At 40.1% G+C, this 22,543-nt stretch overlaps 3 protein-coding genes across 4 annotated transcripts; all 3 read left to right on the forward strand.

The window, feature by feature from the left end:
* Positions 1–1,817: 1,817 nt before the first annotated feature.
* On the forward strand, positions 1,818–4,182 carry apoda.1 (apolipoprotein Da, duplicate 1). The gene is made up of 5 exons (XM_018677838.2): positions 1,818–1,954; positions 2,185–2,322; positions 2,748–2,869; positions 2,981–3,066; positions 3,187–4,182. The coding sequence occupies exons 2-5, from the start codon at positions 2,206–2,208 to the stop codon at positions 3,420–3,422; spliced, it is 561 nt and encodes a 186-aa protein (XP_018533354.1). The 5' UTR covers positions 1,818–1,954; positions 2,185–2,205; the 3' UTR covers positions 3,423–4,182.
* A 103-nt stretch (positions 4,183–4,285) lies between these two features.
* On the forward strand, positions 4,286–21,213 carry and2 (actinodin2). Of its 2 annotated transcripts, none has more exons than XM_018677831.2 (7): positions 4,286–4,784; positions 15,268–15,412; positions 15,976–16,067; positions 17,342–17,386; positions 18,560–18,723; positions 19,218–20,114; positions 20,344–21,213. In XM_018677831.2, exons 3-7 carry the CDS (start codon positions 15,995–15,997, stop codon positions 20,719–20,721), a joined length of 1,557 nt encoding a protein of 518 aa, XP_018533347.1. In that variant the 5' UTR covers positions 4,286–4,784; positions 15,268–15,412; positions 15,976–15,994; the 3' UTR covers positions 20,722–21,213. The 2 variants fall into 2 exon arrangements, with proteins under 2 accessions (XP_018533347.1, XP_050925879.1); XM_051069922.1 differs by having other exon boundaries at positions 15,980–16,067.
* On the forward strand, positions 5,624–11,059 carry LOC108884158 (COP9 signalosome complex subunit 9). Its single transcript, XM_018677839.2, has 3 exons — positions 5,624–5,849; positions 6,583–6,655; positions 10,420–11,059. Exons 1-3 carry the CDS (start codon positions 5,754–5,756, stop codon positions 10,455–10,457), a joined length of 207 nt encoding a protein of 68 aa, XP_018533355.1. The 5' UTR covers positions 5,624–5,753; the 3' UTR covers positions 10,458–11,059.
* Positions 21,214–22,543: the final 1,330 nt, after the last annotated feature.

The following is a 22,543-nucleotide window of genomic DNA, read 5'->3' on the forward strand; positions in this document are numbered from 1 at the left end:
CACAGGTGCCAGGAGCCCAAGCGTGACCCCATGTGTAGTGGCATGTGAGTCTTTACTGTAGCGGTTATGTAATACTGTCAGTCACGTATGTTAAAGTAGCATCTGTTCAGAACAAGTATTGTGTAGCTGATGTATATTTCCACTTGAGGAGTGATGGCAGTCATAGCTGAAAAAACAGAGAGAAGAGCGCCATCCACAGACACTCGATTTTCATGACATAAAAAAGAAAAAAACACTTCACGTCTGATCAACTGTGGGAAATGAAGTGCAACAATAAAACCTGAATGACTGCAGAGCACCAAAGATAGAGACAGAAAGAGAAGTCCAGTCTTCATGTGATGAAATATAAATAGCACAAACTGTTATGAAACAAGTAAATAGGCCAAATGCTCTGCTGAAACGCTCCAGTCTAACAATCTCTGCATCTTACTTCTTTAATATTCCTTTACCCTTTTGATATTTCTTCTCTATCTGAGAGCAAATATGCTAGTGTGGTTTATTCTTTCCTTGATCATCCACTGACCGGTCGAGCTTGTAGCCTCCATCCGGTGGAAAAATCCTTGCGCCTTTGCTTTAACCAAGCTTTGATGTGTGCGGGTGCAACTAATAAGTTGATCCTCTCTGAAGTGTATTAGCTGGAAATTGAACCCTCTGATCTTTTTCTTCTTTAATATAGGCTTGTTGCTTTGCCTTGAAGCAAACGGGGTTTAATAGTATTTGCATTTAATTGACAAAGTTTGGTTTAAAGTGTTTTGAGTGTTAAACAGCTGTGGATATTTAAATGTCAGATACGGGTATTGAATACTACTCAGTCTGTATGTTTTACTCCCAAGTCATCTATGAGTTTAGGAGGTTGGATCCTGTTGTTTCTACATGAAATTACTTTCGTATTTGAACTTGCTGTGTGGCTTTTCTGAGCAGTTATAGAAGAATTGTATGTATTGTCTACTACTGCAGGATTAAGCTGGTTAGCATGCTAACATCAGTAGAAGAAAATGTTGATGCTAACATTGGCTGTGTAGCGCTAGCAAAACTTACGAATAGCTCCTTTAAAAGTATGAAGAATAAACATTTTACACACATATCCTGTAACATTATGTCAGCGTTTATATCAGCCACCAGAGCCAATTCAAAACATTTACGCAGTTCAGATACATGACACTAACAAATCAAACATGGTTATTCTGGTGAACTCTCTGTTCCTGCTCTAACTTTTGCAATCTGTTCCAAGTGGACTTGGCCCGAGTCCTCTGTCTCTGGTGGCATCATGACTGAAAGGATGAGAGCCACCAGACTCAATAGACAACAAACAATAGAGAGAAGTGACTCTGCTCATAGCACACAGAGACAAAATGTCAGACAAGCGCTGAAATATCAGAATCATTGTAATAAACACACACAGGGACTGATGCTGTTTAATGAAAAAAGGGTGTAGTCCTCATCTGTCAAATTCAGCTACTGTGACGCAAACATGACAGGATATTATTGAATTAGGTCAAATCAAATTCATTTAGTCAGTTCCTTTCATTTAGTCATGTCCAAGTGGGACATGTCATCTCCTAGGTTTGACAACAAACTGGATCATCTATTTTCCCCGACTTCTCGTTGTGCCTATAAAGACATTGTGCAGCTTTGCAGCCTGCAACCCTCTAAAAGAAATCCTCATTTATTTTATAGAAACAAAGAAGAAACAAAAAAGTCCACATTCCTGCTCATCTGAGGCAGGAGAACACCAAGATTGTTTTATAACATTTCTACTGGTATGTCTCCCATGACTCCAATTTACTAATAGTTCACTTCATGTCTGAAATAAGGCTGGCTCCACACAAAGACACCCACTGATGACACAGAGTCACAGTACTGCAAAACCTCGTGGAGAGCAACGTCTCTAATTCAAATACCAGGATTTGTCCAAGGGACAGAGAACACATATCTGAACCACCAGGCCACAGAGGTAAGAAAAAGATATTTAGTGATGTTTATGAATGATAAAATAACACAATGGTTAGAACATTATGACATGGACAAACAATGTTTGTTTGCCCAAACTGATGTTGTGTTCTCTTGTGCTTGAGTATACTGGGTGAACTTAATGACTTTTGTCAGCTTTTAATAAAGCATTATCCTTATCCTTTTCACTCTGCAGCTTTCAATTTGTGACCTCTAATGTGTGCTTTTTTGCAGGTAACAAAGGCCTGCGTCACCATGAAGTTATCTGTCGCTCTGGTTTTTGCATTTGTTCTCCCACTCATCAGGGCTCAGGTGCCCCACTGGGGACCATGTCCCGAACCTGCCGTTCAACCCACGTTCAACCTCAAACAGGTACAAACAGGAAAACTACTACTTCGTAAAGTAAAGTATTACCAGATATTACTATTATAGTTTGTAAAGGCAGCGCTACCTTAAAGTACTGTACATACTGGAGAGTGTTTTACTCTGCAAGGATGCATCATGTTTTTTCATCCTTTTTTAAATCTGAACCGGCAATGCAACTAGTAACTAAATATGTTAAATAAATCTTGCGAAGTGGAGAGCACAATATGTCTCTTAGTGGAGTAGAAGTATAATGTAACCTCAAAGAGAAAAGTGCTTCAGTAAATGTACTTATTCCACTGCTGGTAAAGGTCTGAGTGGACACATGCCATACATTTTACTGAATCCACTAAAGTATGTAGATTTATTCATACTCTCCGCTCACACTGCTCTAAATTGTCTTTGAACTCGTGTGTGCTTTTGTGCCCTTGCAGTTTATGGGGAGATGGTTTGAAATTGCCAAACTGCCGGCCCAGTTTGAGAGGGGCCGGTGCATTGAAACCAATTTCACTTTGAAGACAGACAAGTCCATTCGAGTGGTCAGCTCTGAAATACTGTGAGTCCCATCTGCAATTTCTTTGTGCAAATCTGGAGTCAGGAGGTGATATTTACATGGTGTGTGTTTCCTTTCAATCCAACATGAAATTTGACTGTCTGGAATAAACAGAAAAGGAGAGCTGAGGAAAATCGAAGGGACTGGAGTCATAGAGGATATGAAGAACCCAGCCAAGCTGGGAATAAGTTATTCCTACGGTAAGCATGACTACATTTGCAATAATTTTTAGAATAACTGCTACTGTTGTGTGTTAAGGGATTTATGGTAATGTTAGTGTGTTTCTTTCTCTTTCTTGGGTCTTGTTTTGTGAACCACAGTCCTGCCCTACTCCCCTTACTGGATCCTGTCCACTGACTATGTGAATTCTGCCCTGGTGTATTCCTGCACGGACGTCCTGAGGCTCTTCCATGTCGACTTTGCCTGGATCCTGGGCCGAACGCGAACCCTGCCAGAAGCCACCATCGAGAAAGCCAAGGAGATCTTCGCCAACAACAACATTGATGTGACCAGGATGATCGCCAGCAAGCAGCAGGGCTGTGAGAAAACTCTCTGAGCAGTGGTGGAACACAGCACAAGATGGCGCTGTTAGCGACAAGGAGTCCATCTTTGACTTATTTTGTTTTATGGTGATTGTGACCGGGAGGGTAGACGTAACTCAGTTACTCAGTTTATTTATGTGTTGGACAGAGTTTTCCTGCCTTTTTAAAGGACCAGTGTATAGGATTTAGGGGGATCTATTAGAAGAAATAGAACATAGTATTTATAATTCTGTTTTTATTACTGTATAATCTGGAACAGACAAACCAAACACTGACTCCAGAGAGGGCCTTTACCTGAAGGCCACCATAGTCTCTCCTACATGCTTGGAAAGGGAGGAGTGAGTGGAGAGGTATTTAGTCGGATGCAATCTGTAGCCTCACCACTAGATGTCACTAAATCCTACACACTGATACTTTAAGACAAAATAAATGTTTACAGCACAAAATAACTGCATGCTTATACTGTACATTATAGCAAGTAGTTTAATGTGAGGTTGTTTTAAGTATAATAGCATACATGAATACTAAGCCATCGTTTACCCAACATAATATATTAAACACATCACTGGTTGTTATATTACAATCTGAGAGTAATGCTCTGCACAGTTTTGTCAGTGAAGCTGGTCATTTTGTCAAAATGGATTTTTTTTTTCATTTTTTTCATTTGCAGTATAAAGTTGTAGAGTCAAATAATATTGATTAAATCTGACATTTATGCCACAAACTGGAAACATAAAGCATCTAATTAGAGTAAATAAAAGTCAGTTGAACTTACCTCATGTGAGCTTCCTTGATTCCTAGGGCACCATCACTCTTTATCACTCTAATAGAGTTTTTAATGTATGTTTATCCATGTGGAGAGCAGGATTTTAAAAGAAGTTCACGTTTTGTATTTAAATATCTTAATCTGTAAAGTAACTTTTTGTAACTAAAGTACAAATACCTTGAATTTGTACTTTGAGTACGGTGCTTGAGAGAATGTAGTTAGTTACTTTCCACCTCTGAAATTAAATGAATGGAGACACTATTTTGTCCATGAAGGTAGCGGAACCGTTGTCTTCTGGCCTAACTTTCACGTCGGATTTATTTTCAGCCGGCGCTACACTTGATTATCTGTGTAGTTGAGAGAACTGAGTGAAACCAGACGAAAATACTTCGTGTTTTTGTTCACCCCAGCCATTAAAGTATCAGTCAAACCACAGTGAGTTGATGAAATGTCTCCTGAAGGCGCAGGACCTGATGTTGTCAACGATGGCGGAGCAGCGGACGCAGATTTCAGTCTCGCGAAGAAGTTGTCAAACTGATCAAAGATTCAAAGAAAATAACCCTTTGTCAATATGTGAGCGTCTGCAGTGACAGAAATTTCAACCATGTAGGTAAGTTGATGCGCAGACGCAAGTTTAATGTAGATGTGCACTAAATTGATGGTAACAACAAGTTGAGGCTCCTGTGACGCTACCATAGAAACACAACCAAAGACAGAAACTAAATTAAATACAAAAAACCAAACCAAAACCAGTAAACTCAAACAAATATAGAAAACAACTACATTTAGAAATGGTGCTGGTAGCGCAGATAACAACGGAAGTGTGTCCAGGGGACACTAAAAAGCGACGAACACAGCTGGGACAAGCGTGTTGTTGCCATGGTGACTCATGAACGAAGTCAACTGTCAGTCAGTGGTGTTAGCAAATGAGCTAAAATTAAAGATTTTTTTTTATAATTTAGATTGCATTATGCAGATTAGAAGGAATATTAGAAAAGTCACATCAATATAATTCAGTCCCGGTCAACAACATCGATAGCAACAACTTTTAAAAAAACATGGTCAACAGTGACAACAAAAACGGAACATTATTATTGTTCTAGTTGAGGTGGAGCTGATATTTATTTATTTAATTTATTTATTTATAGCGTTTTAATAGGAACAGAACTATTTGTTTTCATTCATTGTATTAGTCTCCTAATTATTTTATATACTAATCAATTCAATCAGTTGTGAAACTGGAACCATGCAATGTTTGGCACTGTTGCTTGACAAATGACTTACACCACTTGTAACTTGTAACTTGCAGTGTCACATTTAAATATCGTTGATTATAAAGTAGCATGAAAAGAAAAGTACACGTAGCAAGTGCTTGAGAAATGTAATTGCTTTCCACCGCTGATATTACTGAATGAAGACGCTGATGAGAACAGCGGAACCTTTGTCGCCTGACTTGACTTTCGCATCGGATTTATTTTCACACCAAATTAGCAGCTGTGTATCTCGGGGTGCAGCTTCTCCATTTGAGGGAGAACTGGATGAAAATCTGACAGAAAATACGTCGCGTGTCTGTTCATCTATGCCGCTAAAAGATCAATCAAACTCAACCGCCATGAAACCAGCAGTGGACGAGATGTTTCCTGAAGGAGCTGGACCGTACGTGGACCTGGATGAGGTTTGTTAGCCGACGAGCTAATTCATTATGTAAACTGTGAACCGTTTACCTGTAACAACCAGCTTTCTGCTTTTGTTACACCCCCTTTTTTCTTAACATCTATTTAATGTTAACTTAGCTAGAAGTTATACGGTTAATAACTACATTTCACTCACGCTAACATTAGCGCTAATTTTCTCACAGACGAGACGTTGGTCTAACTTAGCTAACAGCTGTTATATATTATATATTATAGCATTAATGTAAGTTTGTAAGTTAAGCTAACATACAAGCTGTCTGCCCCCTTAACTGTCAGTGAGGCTTATATACAGCCACCAACCACTTTATTATTATTTTATTAAGAACACCATACTGATACTGGGACATACTAAACTTAGTGACATTAATTCAACAAAATGTTGGAAACTGTCCTCTTATATTCTGGGTCATGTCGACACGTTGGCATATTTTGATTTCAGTAATACTTTAATTGTTCAGCTCAGTAGATGGGTAAGTTGTGGCCATAAATGCATGGGCATGGCCAGCAACAAAACTCAGTTTTTGCAGCAGCAAAAATAAAAGCTTATGATTTTAAAATAGTGCAGATATGTGTTTGTCCACAACAAAATTACAATGAGTAATTAATCTAAACAGACTGAATATAAGAGGTAGTTTTCCTGGTTGTCAGTAAGCTGCTCATCAACTTTCTTGGGTTAAACTTGTCCCTCAGAGCTGCATGTTTGTTCTCTGACAGGCTGGGGGAAGCACAGGACTGCTGATGGACCTGGCTGCCAATGAAAAGGCAGTTCATGCAGACTTCTTCAATGGTAAAGATTTCTTCACATACAAACTGAGGTTCTCAGAAATGACTGAATTAGTTTGAACCCTGCATTAAAATATTGTGTCAGGTAAATAAGATTTATCTGCACATATTTCTCCCATTACACAAATACCTCTGACTTTACCCATGTATCTGTGTTTATAAGCATAATATATGGTTCAAAATCTATATAAACCTTTAATTATCCACATGTAATGATACACTGTGATGCAGCCATGATTCAGTTTAGATTTATTGAGGTTATATATATTTTTGTTACATGAATTCAGTTGAATGATCACCAATAGTGAGATGAAAAACATTATTTCTCAAAACAACATTAATGTTGAATATTAAGGTAAATGCCTCTAAAATGATTTTTCTCTGCCACACCAGTGGCACAGCAGTGATTTACAGAGGAACATTTTTTTTTTTTTTTCTAAGGATAAATTTTAATCCAACTGCTGCCAACTGCCTCAGCATGATCTGTCTAAATCCAGGATTTCAGCAAAAATTTATGAGTGCATGTTCTTGCAATTGTTATTAGTTCCAGAGTTCAGTCACTACCCTCCACCAGGAGGAGTTAGGGACTAGTATTGTTAATGCTGGTGTTACCGTCGCTTGCCTTGTTTCAACTGCTCCTGCTGAGAACAAGAACATATAGTCAACCATTCTCAAATGAGTACTGAGGTCAGTAGTGCCAGTTTTATATTTTAGACCACCTTACATATTTTGGCAGCTGTCATGTTTTCCTGTGCTGTTTTTGTTAAATCCAAAGTACCTCCAAACTGGCTGCAGTCTGACATCCTTGTCTGTGTGGAAACCTTTTATTTTTGAGGTGGTTGTGGTAGTACAGCAAATGATTGGAGGGACAGTTTTTGTTCTTCAGGCTCTGTGCTTCAGCACATTAATAAAATAATAGACACTACAATAAAGTGCCAAGTCTTAGCTTTAATTTGAACAGGTTTGCATCAGTGTAGAAAAAACTGTGTGAGATGTATCCCCAAATTGCAAGGATTCACTTACTTACTTTTGAGCCCCTATTCACTTACTTTCTTTTTGTGTTTAAGAGCACTGGTTACTTACAAGTTGAACTTTAGCAGCTGTTTAGATTTTTGATTAAATCCTCGCAGAATTTGAATTAACACACAGAAACCTTATCTTTGAGTTTATACTTTTTTACATCCCTAGACAGACCTGTACAGCACTCTGAGCTACAAGGATCCTCTCAAGGCTCTTTACAAATACAAGTATCGATGCAAGTTACTGAACTGAGGAATCTGTCATCTTCAAGTAGTAAATTGTCAGTCAGGGCAGATTGAATCTGTTAGCACATTATGTTCTTTCACCCTCGGGCGTCAGCTCGCTGCTGGTTCCACAGCAGGAAACTTCTTTACTGGCCCCCGAAAACATTCCTTGTACCCCGCCCCCCTCTTTTACAAACTGCGTTTTATAATGTAGTGTGATCTCTGTCCCGAGGCGCTGCTACATCAAACGGCCACGACTTCTTGCCATATGCGACACAGATTCCACACAGACTTCTCAGCGGGAGCTGTGTGAGATATGCTTTGTATGAGGCTCATTTGGGGGGGCAGCCTTTATCCCCCCTCTGATAGAGATGTGTACCACTTTACTGTCTCTATATACTTGTTGAAAGCAGCTCCCACTCTCCCGTCCTACGTCTGTAAAGGGATTTTAAACGTTCATTCATTTAAACAATCACTGTCACACTCAATGTAATTCTTCCACAGTCACAAAAGTAAAACTGCCGTGACATTTTTTTTTCTAATTTGTTAGAAATATTCAGGCTACAGCAGCTCTGTGGGAAAATGACTTTATTGTGTTTAGGTCTAGTCCCAGATTTTTAAATGACATTTTACAAAGCCTTTATCTACTAAACTGATGTGAACCTGCAGTATCACTAATATGGTATTATAAGTAATCTTAGCCTTTTGGAAATGTTGTGTAGTATCAGGTTGGTGGAATCATTGTCAGAGTGCAGTACGATCAGTTTATTGAAGGAGTGGATGACACTGATAAAATCCTGTTTCACATTACGTCTAATTTTGTATTGATATATATAGTGTTTGAATAATTTTATTGAAAATCTATTGAGAAACTTGGCCACAAAGCAGTCCTGTTCCTTGATTTGTAAAACTGCCCCGAACCTTCAGCAACTCATGTGACTCTTAGAAGAAAAACACTGTCCCAACAGTTACAACATGGCATAAAGAGGAGATACCTGTCTGTCATCCTGTGTATTGTGTTTTGTTTTTGTGTGAAAAGGCTTTAATTAGGCTCAAAATATTGTTTTGCATCATGTGCTATTTGTGTTGTCTGTGTCTGAAGATTTCTGTGTTTTGTCAGTTTGATGACACGTTTGAAAACAGACAACACATATTCAGGGCAAATTCCTGTCTGCAGGCTGCACTGAACACAAACTGTTCAATTTCAATCAAGGGAGCAAACTTTATTTATACTGCAGAAAAGAACAGTATTTAAAGTTTACATAGAAGTTTGGGACACGCAAAGTTTATTTTCAGTGTTTTTGAACCTTTAGCAGCAGTCTACTTACACACTCCTTAGTGTGAGTGTGTGTGTTAACCAGGTGATTGTATGTTCGTACTGTTCTGTATATGTGAGTTCATTGGACTCTCTGGCTCCTGGCTGGTAGCACTCCTTATATTCTTTGGCTCATTATTTAAAGTTTATATTGGAGCTGAAATGATCATTTAGTCAAGTCATTTAGTCCCAGATTTTCAGTTGTGAGGATTTGCTGTTTTCTTTCTCTTTTGTGACCATGAACTGAATAACTTTGGGTTAGTACAATGGTCATCACACTGGGCTTTAGAGATTTATTTTTTCAGTATTCTCTGACATTTCATAGATCAATGAAAGAAAAATGTATTAAAAATAATTGTTAGTTGTTGCCCTATTTTACCAGGAAGACACTAGGGCTGCAAACTAATGATTTTTTTCATTATCTATTTATCTGTCACTTAGTTTCCCCATTAATCAATTCACTGTTGTGCCCAGTGTTGCCATAGCGAAAAATGTCCATAATAATTTCCACAGCCCAAGGAGATTTATTCAGATTACTTATTATATTTGAGGAACAACCCAAAACTCACAGATACTTGGTTTACTGTCACATATGTTGAAGAAAAGCATCAAATCCTCGCCTTAGTGAAGCTGTGACCAGCAAGCATTTGGCATTTTTGCTAAAATTGTTAATTGATTGTCAAAATAGTTGCCAGTTTATTCTTTAAGAGCTGTATCTAAAAAGGCACAGTCATTGTAAAGAGCAGTATTTACAGGAAACAGACAGTACAACACTCTACAGGTCAGACAGAAACTAAATCTGTCTCCTCCTGCTGTAAAGGAGATGCAGCACCTACTGAATGGTACAACATTCATTAAAAAATTCAAAGTGTATTTTCCTCTAAGCTGGATTTAGTAAGTGTTAACTGTAGCGTACCTGCAGCAAAGGATGTGGCACATATTATCATGCATGTTCATACAGTTCTCCCACTGACCTCTGACCTCACAAACCGTCAGACCCACAGGAAGGCCACTCTGCAGACTCCTCAGCAAGTGCATTCCCAGGTTTTACTTTTATAACCCTGCACCCCTTTGACCCACCAACCCATAAGACTGCTTTATGAGAAAATGTCTGGCTTGCAGAAAACTTTTGAAATACAGCCACAGTTTTGACATCCAGCTGTTATGTAACTTTAGTGTAAAAGTTGTGTTTTTGGTTTCCTTCCACAGATTTTGAAGATCTGTTTGATGACGATGACATACAGTGAAAGACTAACATCTCCTCAGAGGAATGATGGATGATATTCACACAACTCCACACCACTTCTTTTTTTTGTGGAAAGCAAACCAGCCATTTACTGTCTAATGATATACAATTTCCTTTCATAGTTGTCCTAGTTTCAGGCTTTTTAAAACATCTTTAAAAAGTCATCACTGGCTCCAGATGTTGTGAAATTCTTAAGATCCCAGGGATTCCTTCATATGTGGCATGTTAAAATTATGAGCTTGTATCGCGCTCATGTCTTCGACTGCTTCTAAACTGGATTGCAGGTTTCAGTGTGCTGGAGAACACCTGTTGGGAACGTAATTATAACATATGATGGGCAGAGGCTCCATATGCTGTCGCCCTTAAACATGCTGCAGATGGTATATGATAAATGATGGTCTGCTGAAATTGCTTAGACTATTTGTATGACAGTGTGTGATAGTCACATATGTTCTATGTGTTTGGTTTTATGACAGTGTTTCCTGTTACATCATGAATTTGTACATATGTGTACAGTAGGTCTGCAACCATTCCTGTACTTTTGTGATGGAAGTCTGTATGTGACTGGTTGAACCTAAGTAAATAGCACTTTGTATTTATGGAGCTGTAAATGTGTGTGGGTTTTTTTTAAAAACTTTTTAATAATAATGTTGCGTTTAATGTTATTGAGCTTTATAGATTCTCAAAGATGCTTTACATGAAGAAAGAGTGAGAGTTTGAAGGAAGAAACTGCTCTTTTGAAAGTGAATTGTACAAATTTAAGTCAGGGCAAAATAGTAGGTAATACTATCTTTCAATTCTCAATTATTTAGTCCAAGCTAATTATAATTAGAGAGTAGCAAAGTGAGTCAGAAAAGTGTTTTCTGATATAAGGTAATTTGCATTGAAGATCAGTTTGATTATTGTTTGCTGCTTTTCTTTGTCTTTAGTGACTAGAAACTGATTATTCTCAGCTTGTACTGTTGTTGGGCCAAAGAAAGACATTTGAAAACATAACCTTGGAGTTAAGTATATTGTAATGGGTGCTACTGATTGGCATGATATATTGATGTTGAAAATAACCATTAACCAGAGTTTTTACAATAAGGTGGCATCTGCAGCAATCAGCCCACAGGTAAACTGCACACAGGCTGCTGTGTGTCTGAAGATTACATCACCACTGTCCACAGGACTGCTTCAAAAATACTGTCTACAGGACATGTGAGCGAGCAGCCGAGCTTTTGCATTGCAACACGCTGAATAGTATTTTTCTTTCTCAGTTTGTCAGTGAGGAAGATTTAATCAAATCTGAAACCAGAGTATTTACTGTATAATGAGCAGCTCCCTCAATATCAGCACCAATGAGAGTGCTGATCTGAAGGTCAATAATATTTTCAGTGTTGGGCAACAGCATATTGGGGTTTTATTAGTATTCAGCAAAAGTAGGAGACTGATAAGAGGCTTCTGAAGAGCACAAAATGCAAACTGCAGGTTTTTAGAAGCTTGCTGTACAGATTCAGCAAAACAGGGAACTGTCCTGTCAGCACAGAAATGTCCAACAGATATGTGCAAGACAATGGTGTTAATTACACACCAAAAAAACTTGATAGTGCATTAACCAGCAGGACACACAGAGTCCTGTCTGATAGGAGGTTTGCAACATGAAACACAGGCTCAAGGATTGGAGGGCCAATTAACAGAAGTGTCTGTAGAAGCAGGAAATAATCATCTGTATTAAAAAGGTTTTAGAAGTTGTGATTAGCCTGTCCAGAGAAGACACAGTATAATTTTTAATCTGTAAGGGAACAGAAATAATTCTTTGTGGAGAATGAAATCCAAACCGTGAAATGCTTTAAGTAGATTATTCGGTAAGAATACCAAATTCTGGGTGAGCAGGACAATGTAGAGATTAGACAAGATTAGGATATAATTTATATTTCATTGACAAGACTAAGAATCCACAGCCAGCGTCTCTGGGAGGTCGTATTTAGACACAGCTACATGCTAACTTTACATGCTAACATATTTACAATGCTAACATGGTGATGTTATAAAATTCACTGTGTGATGGGAATGTTATTTGTTTTTTAGGTATTTGGTCATTACACTGCTGGGGAGTGGTCTGGTTCTGTGAGACTGTTTTGTCCTAAACCAAAGATCCGATGATGGCGCTGAAAAGTGAAGGGAACACCTTAAGTGGGGAGGGTTAATCATCTGGGGACCATGAAGTACAAAATTTCACAGCAGTTCATCCAATAGTTGTCAGGGCATTTCACTTTAAACCACAATTCAGGAGTCAGGAGATCACCTTAAGGGAGGAGGGTTGATCATCTGGGGACCATGAATATCTGTACAAGGTTTCATGGACGTCTATCCGTCGCTGTTTAGATTTTTTAGGCTGGACCAAAGTGTTGGACCAACCAGCATCACCATCCACACTGTTAGAATGAGAGAAAATGCCCCAACAAAGAAACATGATCTGCTATTCTGACAGATCTCTGTAGAAACTGACTGTAACATAAAGATTTCATTAAATGTCTGAGATTTCGAAACTATGCACATTAGCTTTATTTGATGTAAACACTGATAGCTCTGAGCTAGAAAATAAATTTGAAACTGAATATCTGAGCAACTGTCAAAACATCCATTATTTTTATTCTTACTTGCATGTTGCTGTTGATTTATTTGTGTGTGACATGCAACTTAAAACCACAACTGAGGCGCTTACATAAAGTATTTGACAGGCATCGCCATTTAACAAGGGTCTGTGTTTTTAATGAGCTTTTTCTTTCACAAGTAGCATGAGATGCTTAATGGGCTTTTCTTAGCCCAAATTTTTGTTAAAGTTGCCATGAATTTTCCACACAGTCAAGGAGACAGACATTTCTCCTGATGGCTTTAAACTGAAGAAGACAACCGTTTGTGACTGCCCCTGTTATTCTTAAATGTGAAAACTGAAGGGATCCAAGCCAAGACTGAGTCATCATCAGTCATGCTGTATGTACAAACTGTATGAGTGTAGAAAAGCAGCATTTAGGAGCTGAGGGGTAGATGATGCTTTGGGCAGAATAACTAGATTTTGTTTAGTTTTTAATGTAATAGAAACAGTGTTGACATCTATACCCAAAGCTCTGCCATACATATACACACACACTGATTTGCAGCCAGGATGCTTGTACCCGAGAGGTACCTCTGCTGTTACCAAGAGGTATGTGGAGAGACTGTGAAGGAGCACAACTCATTCTTAAAAAATTCTGATTGCTTTTTTTAAAAAATCTCTCCACATATTGTGTGTCAGAGTGTGTCAAAACTAGCTGACGAGTAGAGGTGTAAACAAACAGTGGATACAGTTAACTAAAATCTTTGGACTCTAATGGTTGAAATAGCTAAAATGTCTGTATAAATGGTTGATACATCTAGTTTTTGCCAGTAGTAGTAAAGAAGCAAACTTCACCAAACAAACCAAAACACTTCCAGTTCAATTGTCTGAAAAAATATTGTAATGTTATCCAGTTTTATATAATAAATACTGTAAAAACTTCAGTTTAAAATCAACTGAAATGAACATCTTTGGAACATAAAGGCATCAAGGGTTTATCTGACGAGGCTCAGCTTATGTTTCTGGTTTCCGTAGCTCCTGTATATACATGCACTGCATATTCCACTGACGCAGGCTGTAGGCTGTACAGGCTACGTGGCACAATCCAAGCATCAGGATCCCATACCAAACAAGCAGTGGTGTTGGCATGCTGGTCCTAATGGCTCTGGCTCCTACACCAGCGGCAGCTTCATTAGGGGCCCGCTGTATGAGACCCGGTTCCTCTAATGACTTCGGCTCCAGCCTCCATGTTGTTAAAGAAAGTGAGTGTGGAGAAGAATGCTTATTTTCTTACCTGGTCACATTTTCAACAAATGTACTGCTCTGACAGATTTAAATAACCTTTGAATTTATGAATGGTTGCAAAAAAAAAGTAAGCTGCTTTGAGTTCTGACATTATGGACGACACCAAGTTTACAAACAGTATCTAACCGGCTGGTGCAACTGCTGCTTTAGATGTGGTGTTGCATCACTGAAGCGAGGTGAGTCACGTTCCTGGAAGATATCGCTCACACATTTGTCAATATACTGATGCAACACAGTTGTTATTTCAGAGGTAGTTTTATTCTTTGCAGTTCTTTTTCCAGACAGACGTCTTACGGAGATGAAGCACCAGAATAAAACACAAAAGGCTCCTTCCTGTAATTTCTCTCCTGTAGCAGAGGGAGTTGTTGTTATTCACTGAGACTCATTTGTCACTAGGTTCTGTTTATTTATGCTTTTTCTTGTGTATCATCAGGAAAGTACCATGTGTATCAGGACTACCTCTTGCTCTCCTGTTTCCACTGAATGTTTTATCAGTGCCACCTCTGCGATAGCCTGAGGCACCTCTTTATAAATCTGTGCTCCTGTAACACAGGCCTCCAGCTGTGTGGATTTAACAGTTTACAGTTTTTTAAGTTTACTCCCACTGAGCCGTTTATGCAAATTTCAAATCTGAAAAATCAACTAGTGGCTCAGATGCGGTGTCACCTCACATTATGACCCCAAATTCCAAACCTTTGAGGAAAGAATCTCCGGTGCTAAATGGCACCTTGTTAACATTTCTCCACCGAGAGCAGTCGTGCTGCTCACCTCTCCTAATTACAGGACCCCCATTGGTTGGACGGATGGCGGCACAGGAGCCAATCCTGGAGCGCCTAACAGCACGCCGGAGCCGTACGACATGCCTTTTTGTTTTTAATGATCAAGAAGGCTCCTTAAAAATGTTTCCCTGCACGTCTGTCCCATACAGGGGAGCAGAGAGGTAGAGGGTTTAGACAGCTGAGACCACAGTGCAGCAAGGCCCCCCCCCCCCACAACAACACCAGAAAGCTTGATCCAGAGAGCCGCTGGATCCAGAGGTGATTGCAGGAGGCCATAGCTTCAACACCTTTAAGGTAAGGACAGATGTGAGAGCTGCTTATGTTACTAAACTTTATATACTTTTAGTCAATACAGCCATAGCAACTTCAACTTTTTTTTTTTTTGGATGAAAAGTGAAAAAGTCCTCAGCTTTATAAGCCTGAGTCAAACTATAGAAGAAGACCTCTCTTTGAGTGCAGCAGCTGTAATTCAACATCCATTCATGAAGTAACAGAGAAGTACATTTCAAGCTCTCGCCTGTTTGATTGTTCAGTCCAGTCGTTCTCTATTTGATATTCTGATATTCAGAACTCAAGTCTTGTTTTTCTCTCTAATCCCTCAAAAGCTCCATTACAGCATGTCCCCAATCCTCTCTATTGTCTTGGCATCAGTCAGTTAAATAAAAGCCATCTCTTTGTTCCAAGTGCATTGTCTTCTCCTGGATTTCAATATCTGACAAAATGCACACGAAAACCAAAAAGATGCAGGGATCAGTCCAAGTCTTGATGTATTGTAACACGACGGCCAGACGTTCATCCTGTAAATACACTTCTGTTACAACATTATCACTGGATACTGTTTCTGTCTTTTCACTCAGGAAGAACATAAAACATAAAATGGCACGTGTTGGACGACCATCGCTTTCCCTGATCCACACAGGACTCCTGTTAGCGATTGTTTTATTACCAGGTGAGACTTTAGTTACAAATTTTAACCCATTTAAAGTTTATCTATGACTTTAACTCGTCTTTGTCACAACCATGCAGTTGTTAGACAGGTGGGAAGGAACCAACTTTGAGTTAATTGTACTTGTGCTTCCATATTATGTGACCTTCTACTCCATTACAACTCAACCTCTTTTTACATATACCTGACAGGTAGTTACTAGTTTTTATATAGAAAACATATGCCCAGTTTGTAAAATTAAGATTAAAACAGTATGCAGAATAATATAGATAAATAAACTCCACTTTGAACAATTACAACTGTGAAATGCTACTTTCACCTCAATGAATCAGTAGTAATAATAATAATAATATACTATAATGATTAAAGATGGTTTTTTATAACAAATACTTTTGATACTTAAAGTGCATTTTGCTGATAATACTTCTACTTAGGTAGGATTTTGACTACAGGCCTTACTTGTAATTTAGTATTTTTATATCTCTCTTTTGCTACTTTTTCTGAAGTACAAGAGCTGAGAACTTCCCCCCTGGTTTTTGGAGAAGGGATGGGGATATATAAGAGAAATGTGGTTTAATGACCTTAGTATTCCTAAAATCCTTGTTACAGCCCCGGGCACTGGCACATTAATCTATAGCACAGAGCCATAAAGACACCATTACTCTTATCTCCTTAACAGTAAAAGAGCATGTCATGTTGATGGCAAGGCATTCTTTAAGTACCACAGGATCTTTCTAGAGACATAAAAAGACATTCATCCCTGCTCCTTTTGGAGATTTTCCACATTAATAAATGAGTTTCTGGCATAATTAGCTGACTTGGCTGTTTTCTCATAGTCATAAACGTCTGAAAGAAACCCCTGGTGGAGCCAGAGACACTCCACATGTGGAAGCAGGGATGCACACAGACATGTCCCCTCCTTCCCATCTTCTGCTTTTACAGTGTATTGGTAATTGGTTTGTGTGAGGGCCCGCTCTTTGTAGTTTTACAGGTTAACTTTAAGGAGGCCCCCATTAGTCGCGTAAACTCCAACCGGTCTGGTTTTCAAAGCCTAACTGGGCGTGTGTAGGGCTAGGTGGGGGTCTGGAGGAGGAGAAGTGGGGGTGTTTAATCTGCAGGATGCAGCCTGTGCCAGGGCGCCAGAGCCCCAGCACCTGCCGTGTTTTACCCAGGGGCTTATTATCAGGTCAGCGTTTTCCCTGATGAAGCTCAACATCTGGTCCTAGTCAGCTAACGTCCCTGCTGCTGCTAATGTGGCTGCTGTTTGTGTTTTACAGAGTTTTTGGGGGCGGTTCCAGTGGAGCAGCACAAGGAGGAGGAAGGTGAAGACCAGTGACATGGCACGCAGGACAAACTGGCTTTTTAGGAATTTAACTCATTAAAAAGAAGATATGTGCTGATGTGAAGATATCCGAATTATCCAAACTTCCTCTGTTCAGACTATAAACACAACATTATGTTCATGCTTAGAGATGGTGGTCACAATAACACACCTTTACATATGTAGTGGTTCCAGACTCTCAAATGAGAAGATCTCCTACTTATATTTGGCTTTTATGATACAAAACTGGTATTTAAATGATTTACTGATTAATCTTATAGAAAGTATTCTGCAGATTAACTGATAATAAGAGTTGGTAGCTGCAGAAGGACTTGGTGGATTGATGGACTGACAAAACATGGGACACAGGAGGCCTGAAACTGATATAGTCAGCATTGTTTCTTTTAATCGTGACTGTTCCACAACCTTAACTGTGTGTAAGGTAGGGACAAAGAGTGGTTCTTCAGATTGGAAGACTTGTTTTTTAGCATTCAAAAATCCTTGCAGAAATACTTTTGTGAATGTTATATAATGATAAATATAATGTCAGTTTTTGTTGGCTGTCTCTCAGGGAGGAGTCAGTTCAGCTCTATTGAAGTTTTCTGGGCTGTAGTTTGTGATGTTGTTGTATCAGGCTGCTTTATATGAATTCTAAGTTGTTTCTGTGGAGATAAAATAGCAGGAGCTCCAAACAACATGATGCAGTCCATCTATTTAACAAATACTAAAGAACATCTTGTACATCTTACAGACAAAACAGTTAGAAATAGAACAAAAACTGTTAGAAATTCTTTTTAAACACACACAATCAAATCACAAATAGGCATTTTCACTTTAGATGTTAAGACTGATACCACCACTGTTTCTGCAGACTAGATAGGAAGCTACAGCTAGCAGCTCGTTAGCCTAGCTAAAGGGGGAAAAGTTAAAAGAAAAAATTACCGGTTTAACAGTTTAACAAAAAAAAAAAAAAAAAAAAGATAAAATGTTACCTCTGGACAGAGCTAAGCTAGCTGTTTCCCCCTGTTTTCAGTCTTTATGCTAAGCTAAGCTAACCCGCCTCCAGCTACACACTTACCTTACAGGTAATAGAATGTTGTCAGTCGGCAAGAAAGTCAATAGCACTGTCTTAATATAATTTAGTTCACCATCTCCCTCTCTTTTCTCCTGTCAGTGACTGCAGTGTCTGGTGATGTGAAAGCCGAGGCCATGGCCAACCTAAAGAAACTCGTTCGTAACAGGAGGAATATCCCCGTCTTTGCTGTGCCCCAGTTCAAACGCCTGCCGGACTTCTGGGGATGGTACAAGTACTTCATGGACAGCCACAACCAGGAGGGAGTGAGTGGAGTTTGTTTCACATACATTATTCAGTTTCTCTCTAGTCAGGATTATGAAACAGTTTCTTTAAAATTGAGGCAACAATTTGCATCACTACTTTGCATTTACAGAATCATTCTCAGACGTTTTTGTCTGTGGAACTGGAAAATAATTCTTTATTTCTCAGACTATGCTAATATGCTAATATAAACCTATTAATATTCCCCTTACCCTCTTCAATTGCTAAGATACTTTTTAATGCAGCTCATGATCCAGCATGTATTCTTTCTACCAGGGAGAGCTTTGTGGTTTAAGAGTCTGGTTTGAATAACAAGACACTGGGCTGAAAAAGTAGACGTATTCCTCCACAGACGATTTGCCCTAACATGATCATCTATCAAGAGTTTCAGTTGAATTCTTTTAGTTTTATTCAGTTTTACTCTCTGTGGCATATGAATCATTTTACCTCCGAGAGGATTTTATTCGTTTTGTCTCTTATTCGTCCTGCTCTTCAGATTGAGGATCTGGATCGTCTGTACATGGCCTACCTTCAGAACAAGCACCGGTCAGAGGAAGGACCCACCTTTAACCACTACCTCAAGCACCTCAGTGAGATCTACAAGACCTGTGCCGATTCTGATGATCCAGATTGCATTGCGGAGTCCACCAGCAAGCCAAAGGCTGCAACAGTGATGCCCGCCCACATCAAGTCTGCTGCCGTCAGGTTTTGCAACCCCTACATCGACCCCTACTGCCTCTTCCCCCTCCTCCCCAATATTGCGGCTCCAGAGCCTGAGCCAGCTCCAGCCAAGGTGCCTGCTCCCATCCTCACCCCCTTGTTGCCCATGCCCCTGAAGAGCCCCACTGGCTTCTACTACTACGCCCCAGTCCTGGAGCCCTTCCTGAGCGCCGAGCAGAAGGCTGAGCTGCTGAGGATCTGCAACGCTGAAGATGTGGAGTGTCTGCAGTACCACCTGAGGGCAGCTTACGGCTACCGCCCTGCTCCTGGCCCGGCCCCGTCCTACGCTGCCCTCAAATGTGACCCCAAGGACCCCTACTGCAGGCCTCTCCTGGTCCAGAAGGCCCCCACCGGCTTCTACCACCTGGTCTACCCTGGCTGCGACCCAGCTGTTGATCCTCTGTGTGTTGTCAACGTTGCCGCTCCCGCTCCCCTCGCAGCTGAGGAGGCTCCTAAAGAGCAACAGTGCAACCCTCTGTTTGACGCCGGCTGCAACCCCCTGACTGCCACCAAGCTGTCCGGCCTCACCAAGCCTGTCCTGGAGTACGCCCCCAAGGATGAGCCTGCACCTCCTGCTGCCCCTCTGTCCTGCGACCCTCGCTATGATCCATTCTGCATACTGGCAGCCGCCGCTGCCCTGCGCAAGCCTCCCCCGCCGATCCCCGAGCACCAGGTCTGAATTTGAAGTCCTGCTACTAGGATAGAATAGTTAAATGTTTTGACTAACATAGTGTAATCTTGCTTGTTGAATGGTTCAATTAAATGTCTCCTTCTTTTCATTTGGTTTATTAAATGATGTAGTGAAATGAATTGGGTGTTTCATAATGCTTTCACTTGCTATCTTCGATCTGCTTTCCATCTGTTTTGAACCAAAAACACGAATCAACTGATCAATCAACCAGGTCCGCTACAAGCTTGGCGTCCGCGGCAAGACCAAGGAGGGCTACGACTGCTATGTGCACTATGACAAAGACTGCACCCCGGTGAAGCCTGGCCCCAATGCCAAGGCTGACATCGAGGCTCCAGCCAAGCCCGTCTGCCATCCATATGACCCCAACTGTGGCAAATCTGCTCCACCATCGGGCGTTGAGCCCCCGAAGGATGGCATAATCCTGCCCGACCCCAACTGCGACCCAGAGTACGACTTCAACTGCCGCCTGCGTCGTGCTGAGCCCGCCCCCGCTGCTGCTGAGGAGAAAGCTGCCGATGAGCCCGCCAAGGAGGCCCCTGCCCTACGCTTTGAAGACTTCCTCAAGGGCGTCATGAGACAGTACAAGTAGATTTCAGATAGAATCAACAGCTTCTGCTATTTGATAAAGGAAAATGGAGCTAACTCAGTAGTCTCTAAGTTTGACGGACTTTATGGACCACAACCTTCTTCAACAAAACTACCAAATCAATCAGAAAATATTGCAGCTTTTAAACAGTGAATCTGATGTTTCCCACACAATCTGAAGGTTCCCTAATTTTGTCTGTTTTTATACAGTGAGAACAATTAAAGAGGACCAAGCAAGGTAGAACATTATGTAAAACTTGGATTGAATACTTCATGTATGTTTGTAGAAAAGAGTCATATGTATAGATTTGTGATAGAACAGGTGTAGTTTGATCATGTGTCAGCGGGCAAGAATTTCTCTCTGTTGTACATTCTCTGTTTCCATTTGCGTTATCCTGAGTGTATTTAATGTTGTTTTCCATAGTTATCTGTAACTCTAAACCTCACAATAACTAATCTGTTTAGTTTTTATGAAGTTCTAAATAAAAAAAGATTAGAAAATTCTTGAATTTTCTCTCTAGAGGTTTAACAATCTACACCATAACAGGAGCCTGTTCTTTAAATGCACACAGTATTTCAGCACATTAAGTCCCTGCTGGTGCAGGGACGTAGTTGAGCCTCAGTGTGCCAGCTGGCATGTTGCACTGGTTAATGCGCCACCATTATGGGAATAGCTTATTGTTACTATGTCTGCACATTTTATATTCACACATAATCACCACAAATAGGCGTTTTGCATGATAGTTAATCACACTGCAAAACCCCTAATGAAATAGAGATGCATTAAGACGAGGGTAAAACCAATATTAAATTTATTTCCTGATTTTTCTTTTGGCATTGTTGTTTATTTAACAGAGATAGTCAAGCAGGAAATGCAGGGAGAGAGGAAGACAACATAGCATGGGTTGTACTGACTTATGTCCAATCCTCAAGAGTTAAAAGTAACTGCTAACATTAACTAAAAACCAAGTCTTATCCCAAAACATAATGAATGGCTGTCAAGATTCTTGCCACCAGATGGGAGGTGAATCGCTACAATGTGCCGTGTGAACTGCCATTTGTCCCCATAATATTAAAACACAGTGGTGCAGGGACCGGTATTGTGGTCTCATAGAGAGAAGGTTCTGGGTCAGTCAGGACTTTTGTATGTGGAGTTTGCATGTTCTCCCTGTGCCTAGATGGGTTAACTGATGACTAAATTGCCTGCAGGTGTGAATGTGAGCATAAATCTCTATATGTCAGCCTGTGATAGACTTGTCCAGGGTGCACCCCGCCTCTCGCCCAGTGTCAGCTGGGATTGGCTCCAGCCCTCCTGTGAAGGATGAGCAGTATAGCTAATGGATGGAGGGGGTAATTGGTGGTATGTACAGCGCTGTATGAGCAGAACCATTAATATTTGTATGTCACAGTTTAGTGTTGCAGATACAAGTACAGGTCATGTTGTTGGTGAATAAGTAGCAGTTTACCAGCTCATTATAACAAATGGAGCCAAAAATTCAGTTTGGTTGATGAATGAAGTGTTTTTTTTTTTTTTTTTTTTACAGTGGACTTGTCTTTATTTAAGAATTGCTGAATTTCAAACTCTGCTGTTTTCTCTTCCAAAGCTGAACACTGTATTTTAGAAATGAACTGGAACTGTGGGCTACAAGGACTGTAGGTCTGCTTTTCAATAATGAACTTTTCAGCAGCTCCAGCACACAGCAGTTGCCTCAAGGAGACGAACACTGCTGCTGCTGCTGCTGCTGACAGTTTTAAAGGCAGATAACACACAGTCGGGCTCGGTAATGAGTACCTGAACACAACATGCACTCAAGAAAGCCCCATGG

The sequence above is a fragment of the Lates calcarifer genome, linkage group LG4 (genome assembly GCF_001640805.2).
Source record: "Lates calcarifer isolate ASB-BC8 linkage group LG4, TLL_Latcal_v3, whole genome shotgun sequence".
NCBI lineage: Eukaryota > Metazoa > Chordata > Actinopteri > Centropomidae > Lates > Lates calcarifer.

Excerpts from the sequence above, each read along its gene's own strand:
- apoda.1 (XM_018677838.2), top strand. The coding sequence starts at position 2,206 with ATGAAGTTATCTGTCGCTCTGGTTTTTGCATTTGTTCTCCCACTCATC. Across the intron at positions 2,323-2,747 it reads CCACGTTCAACCTCAAACAG|TTTATGGGGAGATGGTTTGA; the intron begins GTACAAACAGGA and ends GTGCCCTTGCAG. Across the intron at positions 2,870-2,980 it reads GTGGTCAGCTCTGAAATACT|AAAAGGAGAGCTGAGGAAAA; the intron begins GTGAGTCCCATC and ends TGGAATAAACAG.
- LOC108884158 (XM_018677839.2), top strand. The coding sequence starts at position 5,754 with ATGCCGCTAAAAGATCAATCAAACTCAACCGCCATGAAACCAGCAGTG. Across the intron at positions 5,850-6,582 it reads CGTACGTGGACCTGGATGAG|GCTGGGGGAAGCACAGGACT; the intron begins GTTTGTTAGCCG and ends GTTCTCTGACAG. Across the intron at positions 6,656-10,419 it reads TCATGCAGACTTCTTCAATG|ATTTTGAAGATCTGTTTGAT; the intron begins GTAAAGATTTCT and ends TTCCTTCCACAG.
- and2 (XM_018677831.2), top strand. The coding sequence starts at position 15,995 with ATGGCACGTGTTGGACGACCATCGCTTTCCCTGATCCACACAGGACTC. Across the intron at positions 18,724-19,217 it reads ACAGCCACAACCAGGAGGGA|ATTGAGGATCTGGATCGTCT; the intron begins GTGAGTGGAGTT and ends CCTGCTCTTCAG. Across the intron at positions 20,115-20,343 it reads CGCCGATCCCCGAGCACCAG|GTCCGCTACAAGCTTGGCGT; the intron begins GTCTGAATTTGA and ends TCAATCAACCAG.